Genomic DNA, 19,411 nt, shown 5'->3' on the forward strand with positions numbered 1-19,411 from the left:
ATGATCTGAGGCGGCGAGATGGGGAGTGGCGTTTGAGGAGGTCGGTCAGGTATGAGGAGGCGAGGTTATTGAGGGCTTTGTAGGTGATGAGCAGGATCTTGAAGGGGATTCGGTGCTGTATGGGGAGCCAATGGAGGTGCTGAAGGATGGATGTGATGTGAGCTCTGGAGCGGGAGTGGGTGAGTAACAGGGCAGCTGAATTCTGGACAATGTAGGAGGACCAATCAGGAGAGTGGCTCTGATTGGTCAGAGCTGACGGGAGCGATTGGAATTTATGGATTGCTGGCAGAAGAGGCAGAGGAAAAAAGAGATTTTGCCATAATCTCAGAGTACCTCATTTATTGATGGCTGTTGATGAGTGTTATGACTTTTTTGCCAAACACAGCACAAAATAAGTACAGTTTTTTTTACCCCAACCCTACCAACTGCAGCTGTATCACTGAAAAGAGGTCACTTCGAAACGCTAGGCGGCGGTGTTTGCACTACACGTTGTTGTTGCCCAGTTTGAAACCAGAGAAGAAGAAGATCTGGTTTGCTTCCGTGTAAATTTATGAATGACTCCAACTTCCCCTGACTAGCTTGCTAACTTAAGTTGACTCGCAACTGTGTCGAGGGTTTCTCACGACTACTGCCACCACAAATAAGCCAAAATGGATTATACAGCGACTCAGAGTGGCTTCAGACAGCGTAAGTTACGTACGTGATTTTATGATCATATCAGTCATTAATCGGCTGCACGTGTAAAGCTTGTTCTTGCTAGCTTGCAGAGTTAAAATGTGAACTGAGCTTCATGATGCTGTCTCTGAACACCACTATTTTTAGCCGATCGGGGCTAACAACTAATGTTACACAACTTCTCAAAACAGGGACGCTGAAACGCTAAATTTAGACAACTTAATAAAGACCACTGGCTTCATAAATGCGCTTAGTATACCCATAAACACGAGTTAATTAGTGCTAACTCACCAATGTGTTTAGCTTTGAACAGGCTCAGCTGTACACACCCCTCTGTGTGGAGGTTTCTGTGTCCGCGGGGTATTGTTATATTTACAGGCTGACACCATAGATAGACTGTATGGCTGATCCATCAGAGCAGTGGTGTTATATTAAGATGTTACGTGTGTTGGACTTTAAAACGATGTCGTTTACGTTAGCCTAGCATGATGATGCTTTGTTTCCAAGCTTCATTCTGGGTTAGACATTGGAGTTTCGCTTTGACAAGACGTACATTGAGCTACAATAGACGTATTGTGTGCTACCAGATATGTTGACATGCTTGATGTCCGAATAAACTATAGAAAGGCTTAAAGCTAAGGATTTAACCCTCCTATTATCCTTGGGGTCAATTGGACCCCATTTAATGTTTAACGTCTCTAAATTGAAATCTGGCTTCATATTTCATGACTTTTCCCATTTTAATGGGGGCAACTGGGAAAACGTAAAATTAAAATGTTGATATATCCAATTTCCTGTAAAACAAAATGTACTATGTCTACAAATTTTTGTATATACATTTCTGTTATGTGTATATATTTGTATTATTATTTTTACCACACTTTTATCATTATTATTATTATTATTATTATTATTGTTGTTGTTATTACCTTCTTTTTTTTCTTTTTTTCCTTATGTTTTATGTTAAAGCTGGAATCACAAGTGCGGTCACTGTTATTTGTAAAGTTGTCTGTTCGTCATCAGCAAATATGTTAATGCAGCTATTATTTTCTCAGATATCTCTGCTTGTATTTGTTTAACATTGTCTCTTAGGTTAACAGGATTTTTGTACTTTTTAAAAAAAAAGTCTACTCATATGTGCATTATTGATGCCACAATTCAAAAGGCACTCATGTACCTGTTACCATTATTGTATAATCCTGTAGATGCTTATACATTTTTGAAAAAAAATTACTCACCTGTGTTCCTTGGGGTCAATTTGACCCCAGGGTGTTTTAGCTGTATATAACATAAGAAATATCAACATTTTACACACGTTTGTTTTGGTTGTATTGGATGATATTGAGGTCACGATAACCAAGGACACTTCCACATGTGACTTCAGGAGCTGGGATCGAACCGCCAACCTTTATATTGAGATATAATATTTCGAGCCACCATGTCTCTGAAGACATTCAATGATGAGTCCTGTGTCATATGTTTTGATAACATAGAAACAAGGCAGGGCTGACCAGAGCATGACAAACTCACAGCAGCTTGATGTTCTGTTTTACAAATAGAGTCCTTCTAAATGCTTTAAATTATGTTTATGCTTGAAAAATATTTTATTTAAAGGGCTTTATAGGTAGTCAACAAAGAAACATAAACTACCTGACACATAAACCTGGGTCAGTTTCTGGAGGTTTAAATTGTTGGGGTCAAATTGACCCCAAGGATAAAAGATGTTAGGAAATTTGAGGGTAACAGGAGGGTTAATAAGGGTATGTGAAGTCCCCGGTAGAAAAGTGCACAACATGTTATTTCATACTCTTCACGAGGCTGCTGCTCACCAAGTGTGTCAGATTTTGAACTTAAATGTACTTAATTGCGTGGACCGAGAAAATTATAGGTCAAATGCCTGAGTCATCATACTTAATTCGCCATCCGGGAGGAGAAGGAGAGGAGTAAACTAATGTGTCGCGGGGAGAAGGATGATGTAATCTGCTCTTGAATAAGTGTGTGGTGGTGTTGTATCTGCTCGAGGGAATAGAGTTGAAGAGATCCTTCTCTGAGCATTGAGATCGGGATATGATACACACAATATAGCCTTTGTGCAGTTCCTGTGTTATGACGTTAAGTGATGCTTCCGCCATTCAGTTTTACATTAGAGCCCTGTCTGTGAGAAGTGGGGAATGAACTGTGTGCTGAAGTCGTTCAAGATTAAATTAAAGGGATCCAGTCCAATGATGTCTGATTTATGTTAATAACACCTGATGTGGTTTATGTCTAATATGCTGTATAACTCTAAAAGTTATCTAAAGAAAGACTTTGAAACTGTGAAAATCAAACAACTGTAGAAATGTTGCAAAGACACCTAACCTTACCATTTATGAGTGGAGTATTGATATAACATTTTGTGAAAATGAACCCAGAACTCCAGTAAGTACCAGCATGCCCATAATGCAGACAGTGCTGGTGACTGACTGGACGTACATGACCATCATTTGAGTACTCCCCTTAACTCGTGGCTGCCTTGCATTTGCTTGCATTACTAATCTTCACTTGGTTTTTGTTGTAACCAATCAAATTGTATTATGATTTGGGAGGTTCAGATCTACTCTTTTATTGACTAATCTCTTCCCCTAACCACGGCCTCTTTTATCCAGAGCCTAACATGCGTCTGAGGAATAGCTCCATGGATGGCTCAGATGGAAACCAGCTGTTCGAGGACACAAGCGGAGCCACACCTGGATCACAGGCGGGGTACAGGTGGGATACATTTTGTACATTCTTAGACATTTTGAAAGCAAAGAGTTCATGCCGCCAAATGTAACTTCCCATGGAAGAAAAGATACATAACCTTTTGTATATACGACAGTCTGTTTCATTGTAGTTTTAGTTTAACAATATATTACTCTAAATGTTTTTCTCATTCATCATATTCCTTCAGTTGATGCATTTTTTCCATCCTGTTCCAGAAACCAGCAAGGTGGACCTGGACCTCAAGCAGCTGGAATCACTGGACAGTCCATCCTGTCAGATCCAATGGGTAACCTGGCCATGGCATACGGCAGTTCACTGGCATCCCAGGGGAGGGAGATGATGGACAAGAATGTAAGAAACATCCACAGATACTTTTAGTTTAAAGAATATGACAGACTTCTCTCGAAACAGTCGAGTTAAGAACGTGAGAATACTCACGGATATTTCTACTGAATGGGCTTTCCTCAAAACAATCTAGGTCAAGAGTCAAAAGCCACATTAGACGATATCCTATATCAGAAAATAACATACTCCATCAATAACGTGTGGTAATGTAGTAATGTCTTTGTGCTTTCTTGTTTCAGCTGGACAGGTTCATCCCAATCTCCAAGCTCAAATACTACTTTGCTGTGGACACAGTGTACGTGGGAAAGAAGTTGGGCCTTTTAGTTTTTCCTTACATGCATAAGGTAAGTCTGCTAACATCTACTCCACATAAATGTTTTTAAATGAATAAAACCTCAGGTGCTTTTTCATCACTGAGCATGAGAAAAACTGACATTTTTCTGTATGTTGCAACTGATTAAATATTTAAGTCTTCACTCATGAAATTAAGGTTGTGATCATTCTTGTGTTGTAGAACTGGGAGGTGAGCTACCAACAGGACACTCCCGTGGCTCCACGCTTTGATGTGAACGCTCCCGATCTGTACATCCCTTCCATGGGCTTCATCACATACGTCCTGGTGGCTGGGCTGGCCCTCGGCACACAGAATAAGTACACATACATTCATGTTTTCATACATGTCACACTGGGTTTAAGTAGACATGCTACTTCAGTGCTTCATGATAACTTGAGTCTAAAGCAGTGAGGAGCTAGAAAGCAGGTATTTATGTTTTTATTGCTCCCAAATAAACACAGAAATATCTGATACTTTTACGCCACAGCAGGATGTTTGAGTAATAAATTAACCTCACTAATTGATTTAATGGATAGTAGATGATTCTAAAACTGGGTTGGTAAATGCACTTCAGACACAAATACACCAGTGAAACTTAATGAGCATCTATGTTGCACATGTGACTGCTTTGTTTGTCACAGCAAATAAATTAGACACTGTATTTTTTGTGCACCCTGCAGGTTCTCCCCAGAGCTGCTGGGAGTTCAGGCCAGCTCAGCGCTGGTTTGGCTGATCATGGAAGTCCTGGCTGTCCTGCTGTCACTCTACCTCGTGACGGTAAACACCGACCTCACCACCATAGACCTGCTCGCCTTCTCTGGATATAAATATGTCGGGTATGTAAAGATCAGCAAGCCACATTTTATCAGTCTGATTTGTTTTTTTTATCATTCGTTTATTCCAGAAAACACGGATGTGTGACTCTTATCTTCTGTGTGTGTCTGTGTGTTTGTCTTTAGGATGATCATAGGTGTGGTTGCAGGCCTGTTGTTTGGGAGGCTAGCGTACTATCTCTCTCTACTGTGGTGTTGTGCTGCCATTTTTGTCTTTATGGTGAGTAGCGGCTTATCATACCTCCAGAAGTGTATTAATAGAGAGTTCACAATACTGTGAACAAGTTTCCCTTCTAATTTAACACACCGCAGCCCTACTATGTAACAGATACTGCAGTGGTATCATGTCTTGACTTACTCTGCGTTTATGACCTCTACTAAAACATTATTTATATAACACATTTTAACAAAGTTGCTATGATCTGAACATTATAAGCTTTGTAAAAGTGCTGCATTACTGCTTTTTTTTCCCAATCTTTCATTTAAATTTCAAAGAGTAAAACGTGAGCAGTCTTTTCCCCATATGTTTATCAAAAGTGGTCAGCATTTTGACGTATGTTTTCATCACACCCCCACAATAAAAGTAATAATTATCCGAAGTAAATGTACATTTGTATTTTGGTTGTCAGAATACCTCATCTCTGTCTCTTCTCAGATCCGCACCCTGCGTCTGAAGCTGTTATCCGAGGCGGCGGCAGAGGGACGGCTGGTGAGAGGAACCAGAAACCAGCTGAGGATGTACCTCACCATGTCTATAGCAGCAGCACAGCCCATCTTCATGTACTGGCTCACCTATCACCTCATCAGATAAAACAGGACAAACACTTGTTGCGTCACAGATGAACTCGGCTGTTTGAACGCCATCTCACCCCCCAAAAAACACACACATTCACACACACACACACAGACGCTAACATATCAAAAGAAGCTGGAGTTGGATGAAACACACATTTGTCTGGATGGTATCTCATCTTTTTTCGGACATAAAGACACAAGTGTACATTCAGAAGACTCGCTTCATCTACAAACAGATAACTATCACATGCTACAAGACGACTGAGAGAAGAAGTGATGCATCACAGCCTTCTCTCTTACAGCACAGCACCACGTCATTAGTCTTGCCTTTTTCCTTTTGTTTTCTTTTTATGGTGTCTTTAAACGTTTGTAGCAAGAGCAAGTGGCTTTAATATTTTTTTTCTATGGTGTGTAATTATTTGTTGATTAAGTTTTATAGCAATATTTAAGTATGTACATTTGTTTAAAGAAAAAGTATTATTACAGATGTTGCTCTTGTCTAATATTTCTGAGCCGGCAGGAAAAAAGCACACTAACGTCACACAAACCGTCCACTTCATGAAGAGAAAGGAATCCACTTAAGGTTTTAAAATCAATGGATCTTGAAATAAGGTCTGTGTAAGTGTGGGTGTGTGAAACCTCATTTTTATGTGTTCAACCGTTTTGTATGTGCTATGGAAAATGTATGAGCTTTGCTGCCTGACAACTCTTGAATAGAACTGTTAAAGTCACATTAAGATGTAGGGCTCACAATGACTTTGATATCTTTTTAAAAAACAAGTAAATTATAAACCACTCTTTAAATTTAAAGTCAGAGGGAATAAAGACGGAGAGATGAGATGGTCTGTTCTATGGAAAATGTTTCTAGTCTCTTTGATATACTTGAAATGTTTTATCTTCAGAAATGCTTCTTGTGCTTAAACGTGTTTGTAAATCACCTGAGGTCACTGAGAAATGAGTGACTCTGCTCTTTGTAAATGTAGCTAATATTAACACAAACCAGGGTAAGATACACGTTCACTTTAAGTTATTTCAGGAAACTTTTAGAAAATCAGGAGCTTTGCATTGATGAAACATGTTATTGAGTAATACTGCAATGTTCAGTTAACTGAGGTGCCAATAAAAACTTTCTCTGAATCTTGTGACAAAGTGCTCATCGTGTTCAAAAGGACTGACTCTACCTGGATATTGTGGGGAATTCAAACCCTGACTGTGGATGGATCTTAGCCTTGACTGTTCAAGTACGCAGAGAGTGTACAACCTTTCAAACCACTGACATGATCAGTGATCAATAAATAAATCATTTTGACTGATGGAGCTTGTGTACAAAAAAAAATAATAATTTAAATTAACACATTTTCATCTTGACAGATTTAGTAGGTTGTTTGAGTACAAAGAGGAGTACAAGATAATCAAATTCCTAAAATCTAAATGTTTTTTCTGACACCATGAAAATATTAGCTTTTGTTTAAGGTGTATTATATGAACAGAGAGAACCTAATGCTACAAGATACTTCAATATACAAAAAGTAGAACGCTGTGGAGTTGTTTACTCAACGGTAAGAAGTGAAGTTGAGATGGAGCAATGACTACACTTTCATTCATACCTCGTCTTTACTGCTTCATCAACTAAACATTAAACAGAAAGCTTTAAAAGAGTTTAATAACCAAGACTTACATGTTTAACATGGGTGATTTGCAAAACATTGAACATTAAAAAACTGAGATGAAATAAGAGAAAGCTAAACGTACAGGCTGTTCATCCGCTTGTCTTAAGTTTCTTTTTTAATGTAATAACTTAATTTATCATATGATTATATAGCATTAAAAACTAAAATAAAGTTACAGTAGGCAGGTTTAAGACATAAGAACACAAGAACTAACTGAAAAATGATCGCTATCTTTTTAAAGAAGCCGTGGTGACATTATTCTGTGGGGTCTTCTTTCCTGAAGCCTCTGTTGTGATAGATAGCTTGAATGAGCTTCTTCTGCATCGTCTCCTGGACTGTGCGCTTCTTATAGAGGGGCAGTTGTAGCAGATTGTGGCAGGTGAGGGACTCTGGCTGATGGATCTCGTTGGCATTTGGAAGGACAGTAACTCTCATCCTGATGCTCTCCATACCCTGGAAAGGCACACGGTCGCTGCCTGTGACGAACACTGGGAACAAAAACAAAGAAGAGAGACTGTGTTAGATGAAATGATGAGCCAACATTTGACCCTTGATGATCATCACTGTCATGTTTCATACTCACAGAGGAGTTTTTTCTTTTCCTCATCTGACAGTTTCTCAAACACGTTCCAGAAGGCAATGATGTTTGGATGCCCAGCATGGTAGCCTCCTTCATACACCGTGTCCTGATTGAAAAGATAAAATAAATATATCATGTACAAGCAAACGTCTCCACCTGCATGTAGGGTGCTTACTAGCATACTTCAGGAGGCCAATATAAAGCAGTGCTGTGTTTGTGATTACTATTTCCCTTTAGCAGTCTACTGAAAGCAATCAGTGTAACCAGTCCCAGACATCCCACCATTAAAGGACTTGAGGAGTCCAGTCTTTCTGCCTCAGGTGTCCTCTGATTCACATCTCAGTCAAAATATTAAGCTTTGTCCTTTCTCGTCCTCACAAGAGAAGCATAATAAGATGGATATAATCCACACTTTGCCCTGTCAGAGTGCCAGAACTGTATGTCAGGGCTACACCGGCCCTCATGGCAACTGACCAGCTCTATGTGTGCCTTAAACAGGAGTGTCTAAGTAGACTACAACCAAAGGCATATACTGACCCTTGTAGGTCTTTCAGCAGGCAACTGTGAGTCCCTGGGGGCCATGGGAAGGATCTGTCAAATATTTATTCAGCCGCCACTGAGTCATTGTCATCTACATTCAGGGACTGATGTCTGAGGACCACATACACTGTTACATCTGTTTGGGGTCCTGAGCTTCTGTGAGTAACTGAACCTGGTGTCTTGCAGGGCCAGTGATGCTTTAGGTAGCATCTAGTGACTTTGCAAACAGCAGCAGAAAGCAGAAATATGTGGGGATTCTAATACTGCTTTGCTGCATTCTTACATAGTCCCCAATATATTAAATATGTCACTGGGTGGAGAGATAGTTTCTTTACTTTGAGAACAATGGTAGCAATGAATACTACAGGTTTTCAGCGTACCTGCTTGAGCACATCCCAGTCGTAGTTTTCTTGGCCCACCATCACAGCCTGCAGTTCCTCTGGCTGGAAGAGGCCCACCCCGTGGTACTCACACACCTTAAAGAACCCTCTCTGGAACTCTTCAAACACTCCCTCCACTGATTTGTTGAAGGCATGGTCCACAAAAGCGTTCACAAACTGTTTTCTATTCAGGAAAAATGAATCCAAACATTATACAAGTCAAATCCTCAGTAACTCTTGAACTGGTGAAAACACAAGGACAGTAATTTGATGTAAAAATACTTGTTTGTTGCTGTGACAGGTTTTCCAGGTTCTGTTGGATCAAGCTCAACTTCCTCACCATCCCAGGGCGCCTGTGATGAATAATTAGAGTACGAATAGAGTAACATAAGAAAAATGTTCGGGACCAAGAGTCTATTGTGAAAGTATGAAGTAAAACTAGCAGTTGTTCAGTGATGTATCAAACCCACAGTGAAAGTGTACATCAGGTCGTCCACCTCATCAGGTGTGTAGTCCTCTAGAATGCACCGCAGAGACCTGAAGACACACAAAAACATCACTTTGACACATCTGACACCTAACAATGTCACGAACACATCAAAACTCAAACAAAGATATTTGAACTTTTGTCAAATAAGGTGGCAAAAAACATCTGTAGGTTAAAAAAGCATGAAGAATAAAGCTTTGGGATTTTAAATCTTACTCTCCCATCACGGGGTCGAACTCCTTCAAGTCATCCAGCGAGGGTTTGACACGAAGCAACTTCTTGAAGAGAACAAGTGGGAAGCGCAGGTGGATGATGATGTTGTTGTAGAGAGCCATTCCACACAGAACACCAAAGAAGAAGTAATTCTGCTTCTCCACCTTTGGCTGTTTGGTTGATGATACAAACATAGTTTGGATTTTGTGATAATGAATAACTTTTGAAGTTCTCACAGGATGAAATGGTCACTTTTAAAGGATATAAACTCTTATGAGGAAGGGAAATGTACAGTGGGGTTACAGACACCAGTAAAGGCATAATTTTCCTTCATTTGTCCCTCTTATTTTCATTGTAATCTGCTTTTATGTACAAGATAGCTACAAATAAGATCACTACAGTGTTTCCCTCTTTGATGATCTGGTCTTACCTTGGAAGGGAACCAGCACATGTTCTCGTTGTGCATGAACATGTCAGATTCAGGAGCGGTCAGCTTTTTAACCAGGAGCAAGAAGAGGTCGCTTCTGTTGACATTCATCAACTTCCTGTTATCCGTAAACAGCACCTAGAAATGATATGATAATTCTTAGAATACCTCGCTAAAGTTACATTGAATACAAAATATAGAGTATACATCAGTTCAAAGAGAGCAGGTTACTGTTTGAAAATATCTTTGCATGTTTCAGGATAAAGAGAGAAGAGATACTGCTTTGTCCACATGGGGCGCCAAAACTGAACACATAGGTTCTTCACAGGAGCTTTAAGTCATTCAAATCTGAGATTTAGTGTAAATCAGCCAATAAGATAAATTTGTTGGACTGTGTTCTTGTCAGACTTCAGTTGCACATGTAGGCATAAATGCTTGTTATTCTAATCATATTATATTAAGCTCCTGTTAGAATGTTTTTCTTGTATGAGTCTTAAAACGTCCTGATAACTAAAAGTGTGAGCTACATCAGTGTGAGTTCCCCTTTAATTTCTTGACAATTAAGTAATATAAAGACAAATCTACATAACAAAGCCTTCAAGCAAACAAGAAGACAAACATGTTGGTGTTTACCAAAAGCTCCCTCTGGAAGGCACAGTGGTCGGCTGCATCGAGGTGTCTGAAGGTGTCCTCCACCAGGTGAGTACGTCTCAGAGTCAGCTGGAAGTACGGGACTGGTGCAAGCTCTGAAAGTCCGTACAACTCTACATACTCCATCAGAGCCTTTTGATATATAACTTTTTGCCTTATCTGTAATTACAAAACCCTCTTTTACAAAGACGTCTTATCACAAAGGAATCAATAAAATGTTTCACAGTAAAAAACTATACAGTAGATAAAAGTACTCAAATTATGAAAAGTGCAGCGATGTTAGTACAATGATTTAAAAATATGTACTATACCTTTATCCTGTTTGCATAGATGTTAAAGACCTTCACCTTGTCAACCAGAGTGAACAAAAACGGACAGCAAAAGAAAATTGCTGCTGCTTCCTTATTGCTGGGGGTCTGTTCATCATGCTTTAAGACAACAAAAAGTAAACATGGTTTAAAGAGAGATCACTAAGCAGTGAGAATAAACAGGGTATAAGGTCAGATTTTTCTCTGAGTTACTGCAACATCGTTGATACTGTACTTCATTTTATTACCTCTTCATTTAAAAGTTTGTCCCAATAAGTTACGAGGTTAAGCAGCACCTTATTACTGATTCCCTCCAGGTAAAAGGTGCTCAGTGGGACCCTGTAAGACTTTCCAGCTTTGTTTGCCTGTGAAATCAAAAGACAACAGCAGTTTGACAGTTGAAGACATCACTGAAACACTCTTTATGGTTTTCTTAGTTATTGCACAATTCCACATTCAATAGAGGCAAGATTTAAATTATCTTACCCTTTACTTATAAAGACCCTTTAGTTGTCTCTTGTATGTGATACAAATTCAAAACACAGCACAGCTGACACTTAACACAACCCAACTCAACACTAACCTTGTAGAGCAGTTTGAGAACTTCTAACACAAGTCTGACTTCATTGTGAGTTGCCAAGAGGCCCTCTTTTAGCATGAAGACCAGGGCGTTTTTGAACACCAAGATGTGCCTGGTTAGTATGGCTGGTGTCAGGGAAGACCACCAGCTCTCTGTGGAAAAACACAACACATACAGAGTGTTCAATAACGGCATATCAAATCCAGTTGAAACTTTTTAAAGTTTCCAGAAGCAGGAAAAGTTTTATAAAACTCATAACTCTGAAAAGATTTTGATGTCACATATAAAGAAAAGCGGGATGAAATAGGATCCAAATTTGGATAGCCAAACTTGGGACCAAACATGAAGTTAACAGGAGCTGTTTACTTAGTGTTTCGGGTTTCTTCTCACTCAGATCTGCGATGATGTTGGACAAAGGCACCACTGTACTAATGACATGAGAGTCCTCTAGGAGAAGGGGACACGTCAGCAGCAGCAAAAAGATCTCTGGTGATTTGATGTCATCTTTGGAAGCCATCAGCGAGTCCACCAGGACCTTAAGGTTCACCTGCAGAGACAAGATTTATGAGATAACTTGGCACTGTTTCCACCACATAGATCTGTTTGTAAAGGAATAAATCAGAAGAGGAGAGACTATTAAGTCATTACTGCCAGTTACTTTTCAGACAAATAAACATTTGATCATTTATGTTCTTTACTGTTCTTCTGATCCATGGTACTGCCAGGAGCTGGTCCAAAACTTTGCTAGCTGCCTCGAGGTCCACAGTCAAAGCACCTGCTTCTGTTGGAGACCAACTAGAAATAGAAAGTGTTACAACTAAATAATTTTCTTTTTTTTTTCAAAATCTTAACATGGGAGCTAAATGTGCCCCAAAATATCCTGAAGCAGTGCAGCCGTTAAAAAAAAGCACTCACTTTGTCTTAGTGAAACTTGCAACAAGACTGGAACATGTCGAAAACATCCCACCCATTTCTCTGTTGAACACAGAAAGGGGGATGCTGTAGTTACTGAGCATTAGACTGACACCTTACACTATTACAAACATTAGTTGAGTATGGATGAACACCTCTTTGCCACTGTGTTGCCCTTTTTCAGAGACAACCAATGTTGCAGTTTTGTCTCTTCAAGCCGTCCTGTTATCTGTTTTCGGTTCAAGCTCTGAAAGAGACATACAACATCGAGTATGATGTGGAAAAGCTAGTGCTTTACTGCATGTGCTGTGTTTGAATCTTGATTTTAAAAATTATTCAGCTAAGGCACATCTAAAATATTCTCTTTAGTGTACATTTTAAATATTTGATTGTACATCGAAGAGCTGATCAGGCCCCAAATATGTTTGAACACAATACCTGTGCAGGTGAGGAGAAAGCAAAGTTTGTGTTCCAACCAGCAGATATTTTCAGGTCTGCACATAAAAAAAAATCAACACTGAATCAGGAATGTTATTCAAAATCCACAAGTCTTATAACACCTTCACCAACACATATCTTGGAGTTTAAAAAATGCAATGTTTCATTGCAAAATGATGCACATATGTGGGGAACTTTATATGAAACTTAATCTAATAATGCGGCTCCAGAGGAGGAGAAAGCCTGATGTGTCCAATGAGATATTTACAAAAGCATTTAATGTCAAAGACAGGTCTGACCATTACTCACACTCATTAAAATATGATAAACATCACAAAACACTGAGGGGCAACCTCCGGTCTAAAACTATGAGTCCAATGCGGAAGTGCTAAAAACTGCAGTTCATCGAGGATCCGCTTTAGGCTGGCTCCAGAAGTACCGGAAGTCACATACACATGAATGGGAAAAAGTCGATCTTTACAGCAGAAATAAACACGTTTACAGCCTGGTACAAAATACGAGTGTAGTCTGGATAGCTCATTTCTCGATCAGCTCACACAGTGAGGGGGGTGAATTTTTTACTAACGCGGCAATTTCGAAGATATTGAGATTACTAGTCTTCCAATGTGAGGCACAGCTGCCTGCGGGAATGCTGCAGCTGTTGGCTAGGAGGCTCAAACTCCGCCTCTTTACGTCACACTGGCTGGACAGAAGCAATATGGCTGCCGCCGCCGATTGGTCTCAAAACAGCTCTTCAGAAACAGATGGGTGATGTCACGGATACTACATCCATATTTTATACAGTCTATGCAAAACATATACAAACACAGACACATTTGTACCTTTGGGTGCGACTGCTTCCTTGTCACTCATCCATGGAAGTTTCACCTCAGTGGGAGTAAGACTGTCCTCTGTGCATCCACTTCCAATTTGACCTTTGACCCCATTGCCAAAAGCCCACAGCTGGCCAGAGGAGCCCAACACCAGAGTGTGACGTCTGGGAGACAAGTGATCATTATTAAATAACATCAAAATTATAGACTCTCATAAAACCACCTCCTTAAGTTTTACCTGCCACAGGAAATCTGTGCAGTGGGTCCCTCCAGACCTTCAACTAGTCTGGGATTCATTTCGTTCTCAGTGGAGTTGTGACCGAGCTGACCGTGGCCGCCTTCTCCAAAAGTGAAAACTTTACCATCCTGGAAAGTCACAGAGTCATATAATATATATATTTTTAAATTGCCATTGATTATCATTTAACCAGATATTGCTGAAAAGATGAACATTATCTATTACACATACTCTGTCTTACCTCCCACAACATTTTCTGATTGGTTAGATGTCTCACAATTGTGTGGTGTAAATGTGTTAGTGTAACTTGGTAACTTCTAAATCATGTATACAATGTTAGAAGTTTCAGTTTTGTCTGTCCCTAATTCTAACTTTTGACAAAAATAATTACTCTAAATGCGTATCGGTTCTAAACATCATCGGTGCTGGCCCAGAAAAACCAATATCAGTGGATCCCTACAGTGAACCATCACATCCACACTACAAAGACAGTGTACCTTTGTTAACACAGCAGAGTGTGCCTCTCCACAGCTGATAGATGAGATGTCCAGAGGTCTGAGGGCAGGTACCACACAGATGTTGAACTCGCCTGTGGTGATAAGGTATTTAAAAAAGGTTGGAAAGAAGGCTTGACTAAAATGAGCTGACAAAATGGCAAAAACATACAAATGTGTGACATTAATAGTCGCAGATTATGCCTTGTGTCATTATCACTACATTTAAGTCACATAATAAAGGGAAGTTTTTTCTGCAGAAAATAAAACAACCAACACAATCCTCCTGTTAGGTAACATCAAAGGATTTCTTCATCATCAAGATGAAACTAACATGTAGTTTTATAGTTCAATTACAGATTTTTGATCTGTTTTTAAGGCTACAACTGTGTTTCCTTATCAAACAATAACAGCTGTGATTTTTTTTTAAACATAAACCAAATTTTAAATGATATGTTATTTGTAATACTTTTAAGTTATACTGATGCTTTAAGGAAGTTTTGAAAATTTCATACATTCCATAACAAACAACATTTCTTAATTTTTGTGTGTGATATGAAAAATGAAGGGGACCTTTTATTTTGGCTGTCAGGAGAAAACTAGGTAGACATTTGGACAAATAAACATAATTCTGTTCCCAGGATGGAAATATTGTTTGGCATAATAAAACTATGTTGATGCTCAAAATATATTATTACATTTAATTTAGCTATCATGAGCATTGAATGAAACACCTCAAAAGCAAAAAGGAATCAAACAGCTTCTTTCAAGATGCTGAAACAGCAGCTGTTACGCTCATTGCTGGCAGGTAGCATCAAACTACTAACAAATGTAAGAACAGTCTGATAAGAGTGAAGAGGCCCTTCTTTGACAATCTGCTGCTTGCCAACTATGAACAAGAGAGTAGTATTTGTACCTTTCTCATCCACCCTGTTGAGCCCCAGCTGGCCTGATTTGTTGGCCCCACAGCAGTACACCAGGCCGGGCAGTGTGAGGAAGAAAGTGTGAGTCGCTCCAGCGGAAATCTGTGTCACCGCTACGCCAGTCAGAGCTGTTACATGGACAGGTGTGCATTGCACTGACACATCCTTCCCTAGACCCAGCTGACCGTGGCTGTTGCTGCCCCACGTGAAAACTTCTCCGCCTGGAGAGTGGAAAATAGTGAAGGTAATGAGAATTACCACACAATGAGAAATCTGTGCACTCTGAAAGGATGATGGAATAATGTGTAAAATGTCAAATTTTCTTACTCTAGCTTTTCCTTTCTGGATGTTTCTCTTATTTTGCATTCAAATATTTACATATTTGCCATTCATGCATCCTAAATATAATTGTATTGTGTCCACAAGACTACTAATAACATGTTACCAGTGTAAAGTGTATATTTTTTTTAGACTTCAGGGGTTCTGGAGATTTAAAACTGGATTTGCAACTTTTCTATTTCAAACACAAAGTGTAATCAGAACATGATTGCTGTCTTACCTTGAGTCAGAGCCAGAGAGTGAACATTTCCACAAGTGACTTGAATCACTGGTACTGGCATTGGCATGGGCACACGACTGCATGTTGATGAGACAAAAATTAGTTAGAAAATAAAGAGCTTTTATGATGACAGCGATAAGTGCATACAGGTTCTTGCCTTGGTCTGTGACTGTTGGTTTGTCCATCCTCCTTTGCTCCCCAGGAGAACACATGTCCAGATGCACACAGAGCCAGAGAGTGATCCTGTCCACAGGCCATCGACACCACACCCCTCAGCCCCTCCACACAACCTTAGACAGCATGGCAGAGAGAAAGAAACACAAAGAGAAACACATCAACTGAGACCTAAAGTGTATATCAAAACATACAATTTAAACTTCAAATTACAAAAAACAATATTCATATTTGTTGAGGTGCAGGACAAGGAAGAGGAACAAGCACTGCCTCAACAAGATGACAAAGTAAAAATGACATCACCACTGTAAAGGTTTTTTACTATTTCAGAGGAGGATAACGGGATTGCAGCTTGCAAATCATGTTCCACAATTCTTCTTAGGTGAGGAAAAAAGTCCTCAAGTTCTGACAGATTTTTTGAGTCACCAAAAAAGTAATCTTCGCAGCATACTCCATTGCTGCCCCCACCCTCTGGAACTCCCTCCCCAAACACATACGCAACTCCACTGACCTACAAGCATTGAAATTGACACATGTATTAATTATAAGTAATAATAATGAATTCAATTGTATAAAACAAATCTCAAAAATGTTTAATCAAATGCTACTTGAACTCAAAATGCTACTTCAAATATTCCCCCTCTATGTCCACTTCTCATTTCTCACTCTTAGTTTAATCTAAAGGCTAAACAATGTTCAACCCCTTCATTGACATCTCAAATTTCCTAGTTGCACTTGAACTCAACATATGACAGAGGGCTCTGAGTAATGCTAACTTTCGTTGCCTGGAGAGATCAGAGGGAAACGAAACTGAAACTTTGATCAGGTTGTTTACCTGCGTGATGTTTACTGTGATCATGACGCACAGGCTATATGTATTTTAGTGACACCTGTTTCATTTCCACTCTCAAAACATAAGCAGGATTCTCATGGATTTTTGTTACAGACTCACAAAAACACTGTCTATGAGTTAAACCTCAGATTAACATTGTGTTTAATACTTTTAAGGGGAAAACAGGTAACCCATCAAAAATCATAATTTTACATGTATGCATACCATACTCACTTTAAACTTGTCAATTCTTAAAAGAAACACAATTACTTTATGTCGACTCCTGTTTTTTCATCTTGTAGAAGTATCAGATTATTCATTTGTTGTAACTTTACCTGGTGTCCTTCCATCTTTGTCTTCTTTTCGTCCCTGAGAGTTGTGTCCACTTGATAAAACACCTCCATCCTTTGTGAGGAATAAAGTGTGCCGGTCCCCGCAGCAGATGTCTGTGATGACCCCCGGGACAGTCCAGGAAACCGGACTGAGGGCCGTCTGAGGACCAAACTGTCCGCTGGAGCCATCTCCCCAGCAGTACAGCTGCACCATGTCTACAGCTGTTCTGGTGTGTTAATGGTCTCAGTGGTGGAATTGAAGTCACAATTTATGCTGCCTTCAGGTGTCGTCGGAGATAACACTTTTACTTCAGTTTCATTTACTGGCTGAGGACTTACTTCAGTTTAATTTTCTGGCTGAGGACTTCGGCCACCTTATCATGTCAGCCAGATACTCATACGAGGTCACTTCATCTGATAAAACCTGGAACAAACACTAGTCCACTAAAAGATGAACTTGGCTGTCTCAACGCCATTATACAGTCAATGCATTTTACCCACAGAAAACACACATAAACTCTTACAGTAACATGTCACCTGTCTCACCTTTGTTTTTTGTCTTTTTCTTAAGGGGGTCTTACATTCACATTATTTAAATAAATCTCTGTATTTCAGAACTAATCATTTTCTTGGAATCACTAGAACTTTTTTTTTTTGTGAATGAAAAATATCTTCACCGAATTAAACTGAACAGCCGGGGAATGTTTACTTCCTGATGTTGCCTTTAGGTGCTGCTGGGATTTTACACTAGCGATATCGTTGATTCAGAAAAACAGAGCAGATTTTTATTTTTAATCTAGAAAAACTTAAAACATTTTTTTAATCTAGAGAAAAACTTTCATTTATTTATAATTCAGAGAAAATTATCTCGCCCAGGTCGTTATTGCAAATGAGAATTGGTTCTCAATTAACTCACCTGGTTAAATAAATAAATAAGTTAATTCAGAAAAACAGGGCAGAATATTTTTTTTCATATGAATGCAATATGCTCCGTAGTGTGTGTATTCGAGCAAGTGGCTTTCATTTTATTTCCACACATATAATTATTGGCTTATTAATTTTTAAATAAATATTCAGTAGGCCTATATATGTTTGGTTGAAAATGTATTATTACAGATGTTGCTCTTGTCTGATATCCAGTGACATTTCTCAGCCGACAGGAAGAAAGCACTCAACTCAACTTTATCTATATAGCACCTTTCATACATAAAAACATGTAGCCCAAAGTGCTTCACAGAGTAACAGACAGTCAGAAAACAACAGCAATGGTATAATTATAAAAGGCATGATTAAGAAAGAAATACTTAAAAAAGAAAATCAACACAGTAAAATTAATAAAATAAGTAAGAGTGGAAAGAAAAGTTAAAAATAAGGTAGAGTTAACGAGATCAGATGAACACAAAATAAATAAGATAAATAAATACATGTTAAAACAATGGTTTAGATAATAATGATTAAAATAATAAAAAATAAAAATAACAATAATAATAAAAATAACAATAATAATAATAATAATAATAATAATAATAATAATAATAATGCAGCCTAGGGCTAAAATAAACTACTCCAAATTAAAACATAACAGCACACTACATCACACAAACCCGCTACGTAACTCTGCTAGAATTGGTGCAGTTACTTTTGTCTTAGAAAATAGTGATCATTGAACCCTTAGCTGGTGTGCACATTTAAACACAGAAATCCAAGAGTCTCTGTTTATTGACTAAAAGAGGATGAATTGAGGGTGGATGGATGAAGAATGGATGAAAAAAGGATGATTTGCTTCTGTACAATAAATGATAATAACATCAATACATTGTCATTTGTAATTGAAAATAACAATAAACAAGAACAGGACTGAACTTCCATAATGAATGATCCATAAATCAAAATGGAGGATTAGCAGGGTTCTCTTCAGTTCATGCTCAGTCTGTGAGCCGAATATCAACTTCTACGCTTCCTTACAACTTAACCTGACTGCAGTGCCAGCATGTTCAAAGACAAAGGGAAAAGAAATGACCACACCTGACCCTTATCATCTCCATCTCCAACTCCTGCTCCCTGCTCTGCCAGGAGAGGGAGATGACCCAACCAACTGCTGTCTCAGAGAAAGCTT

The 19,411-nt window shown here is 39.0% G+C and overlaps 2 protein-coding genes across 3 annotated transcripts; one reads left to right on the forward strand and one right to left on the reverse strand.

Moving 5' to 3' along the window:
• The first annotated feature begins 501 nt into the window (after positions 1-501).
• yif1b (Yip1 interacting factor homolog B (S. cerevisiae)) lies at positions 502-6,866 on the forward strand. Of its 2 annotated transcripts, none has more exons than XM_034700364.1 (8): positions 502-696; positions 3,321-3,423; positions 3,633-3,768; positions 4,002-4,106; positions 4,277-4,413; positions 4,777-4,932; positions 5,056-5,149; positions 5,585-6,866. In XM_034700364.1, exons 1-8 carry the CDS (start codon positions 651-653, stop codon positions 5,738-5,740), a joined length of 933 nt encoding a protein of 310 aa, XP_034556255.1. In that variant the 5' UTR covers positions 502-650; the 3' UTR covers positions 5,741-6,866. The 2 variants fall into 2 exon arrangements, with proteins under 2 accessions (XP_034556255.1, XP_034556256.1); XM_034700365.1 differs by having other exon boundaries at positions 503-687.
• A 458-nt stretch (positions 6,867-7,324) lies between these two features.
• On the reverse strand, positions 7,325-18,025 carry LOC117824873 (probable E3 ubiquitin-protein ligase HERC6). The gene is made up of 23 exons (XM_034700363.1): positions 17,299-18,025; positions 16,115-16,247; positions 15,958-16,034; positions 15,392-15,619; positions 14,479-14,570; positions 13,982-14,109; positions 13,753-13,907; positions 12,911-12,966; positions 12,628-12,719; positions 12,476-12,535; positions 12,259-12,355; positions 11,927-12,107; positions 11,564-11,712; positions 11,229-11,345; positions 10,984-11,100; positions 10,655-10,831; positions 10,025-10,159; positions 9,598-9,764; positions 9,365-9,431; positions 9,177-9,247; positions 8,895-9,078; positions 7,978-8,080; positions 7,325-7,882 (listed from the first exon to the last, which is right to left on the reverse strand). The coding sequence occupies exons 1-23, from the start codon at positions 17,507-17,509 to the stop codon at positions 7,650-7,652; spliced, it is 3,030 nt and encodes a 1,009-aa protein (XP_034556254.1). The 5' UTR covers positions 17,510-18,025; the 3' UTR covers positions 7,325-7,649.
• Between the last annotated feature and the right edge of the window lie 1,386 nt (positions 18,026-19,411).

Source organism: Notolabrus celidotus, chromosome 14 (genome assembly GCF_009762535.1).
Source record: "Notolabrus celidotus isolate fNotCel1 chromosome 14, fNotCel1.pri, whole genome shotgun sequence".
NCBI lineage: Eukaryota > Metazoa > Chordata > Actinopteri > Labriformes > Labridae > Notolabrus > Notolabrus celidotus.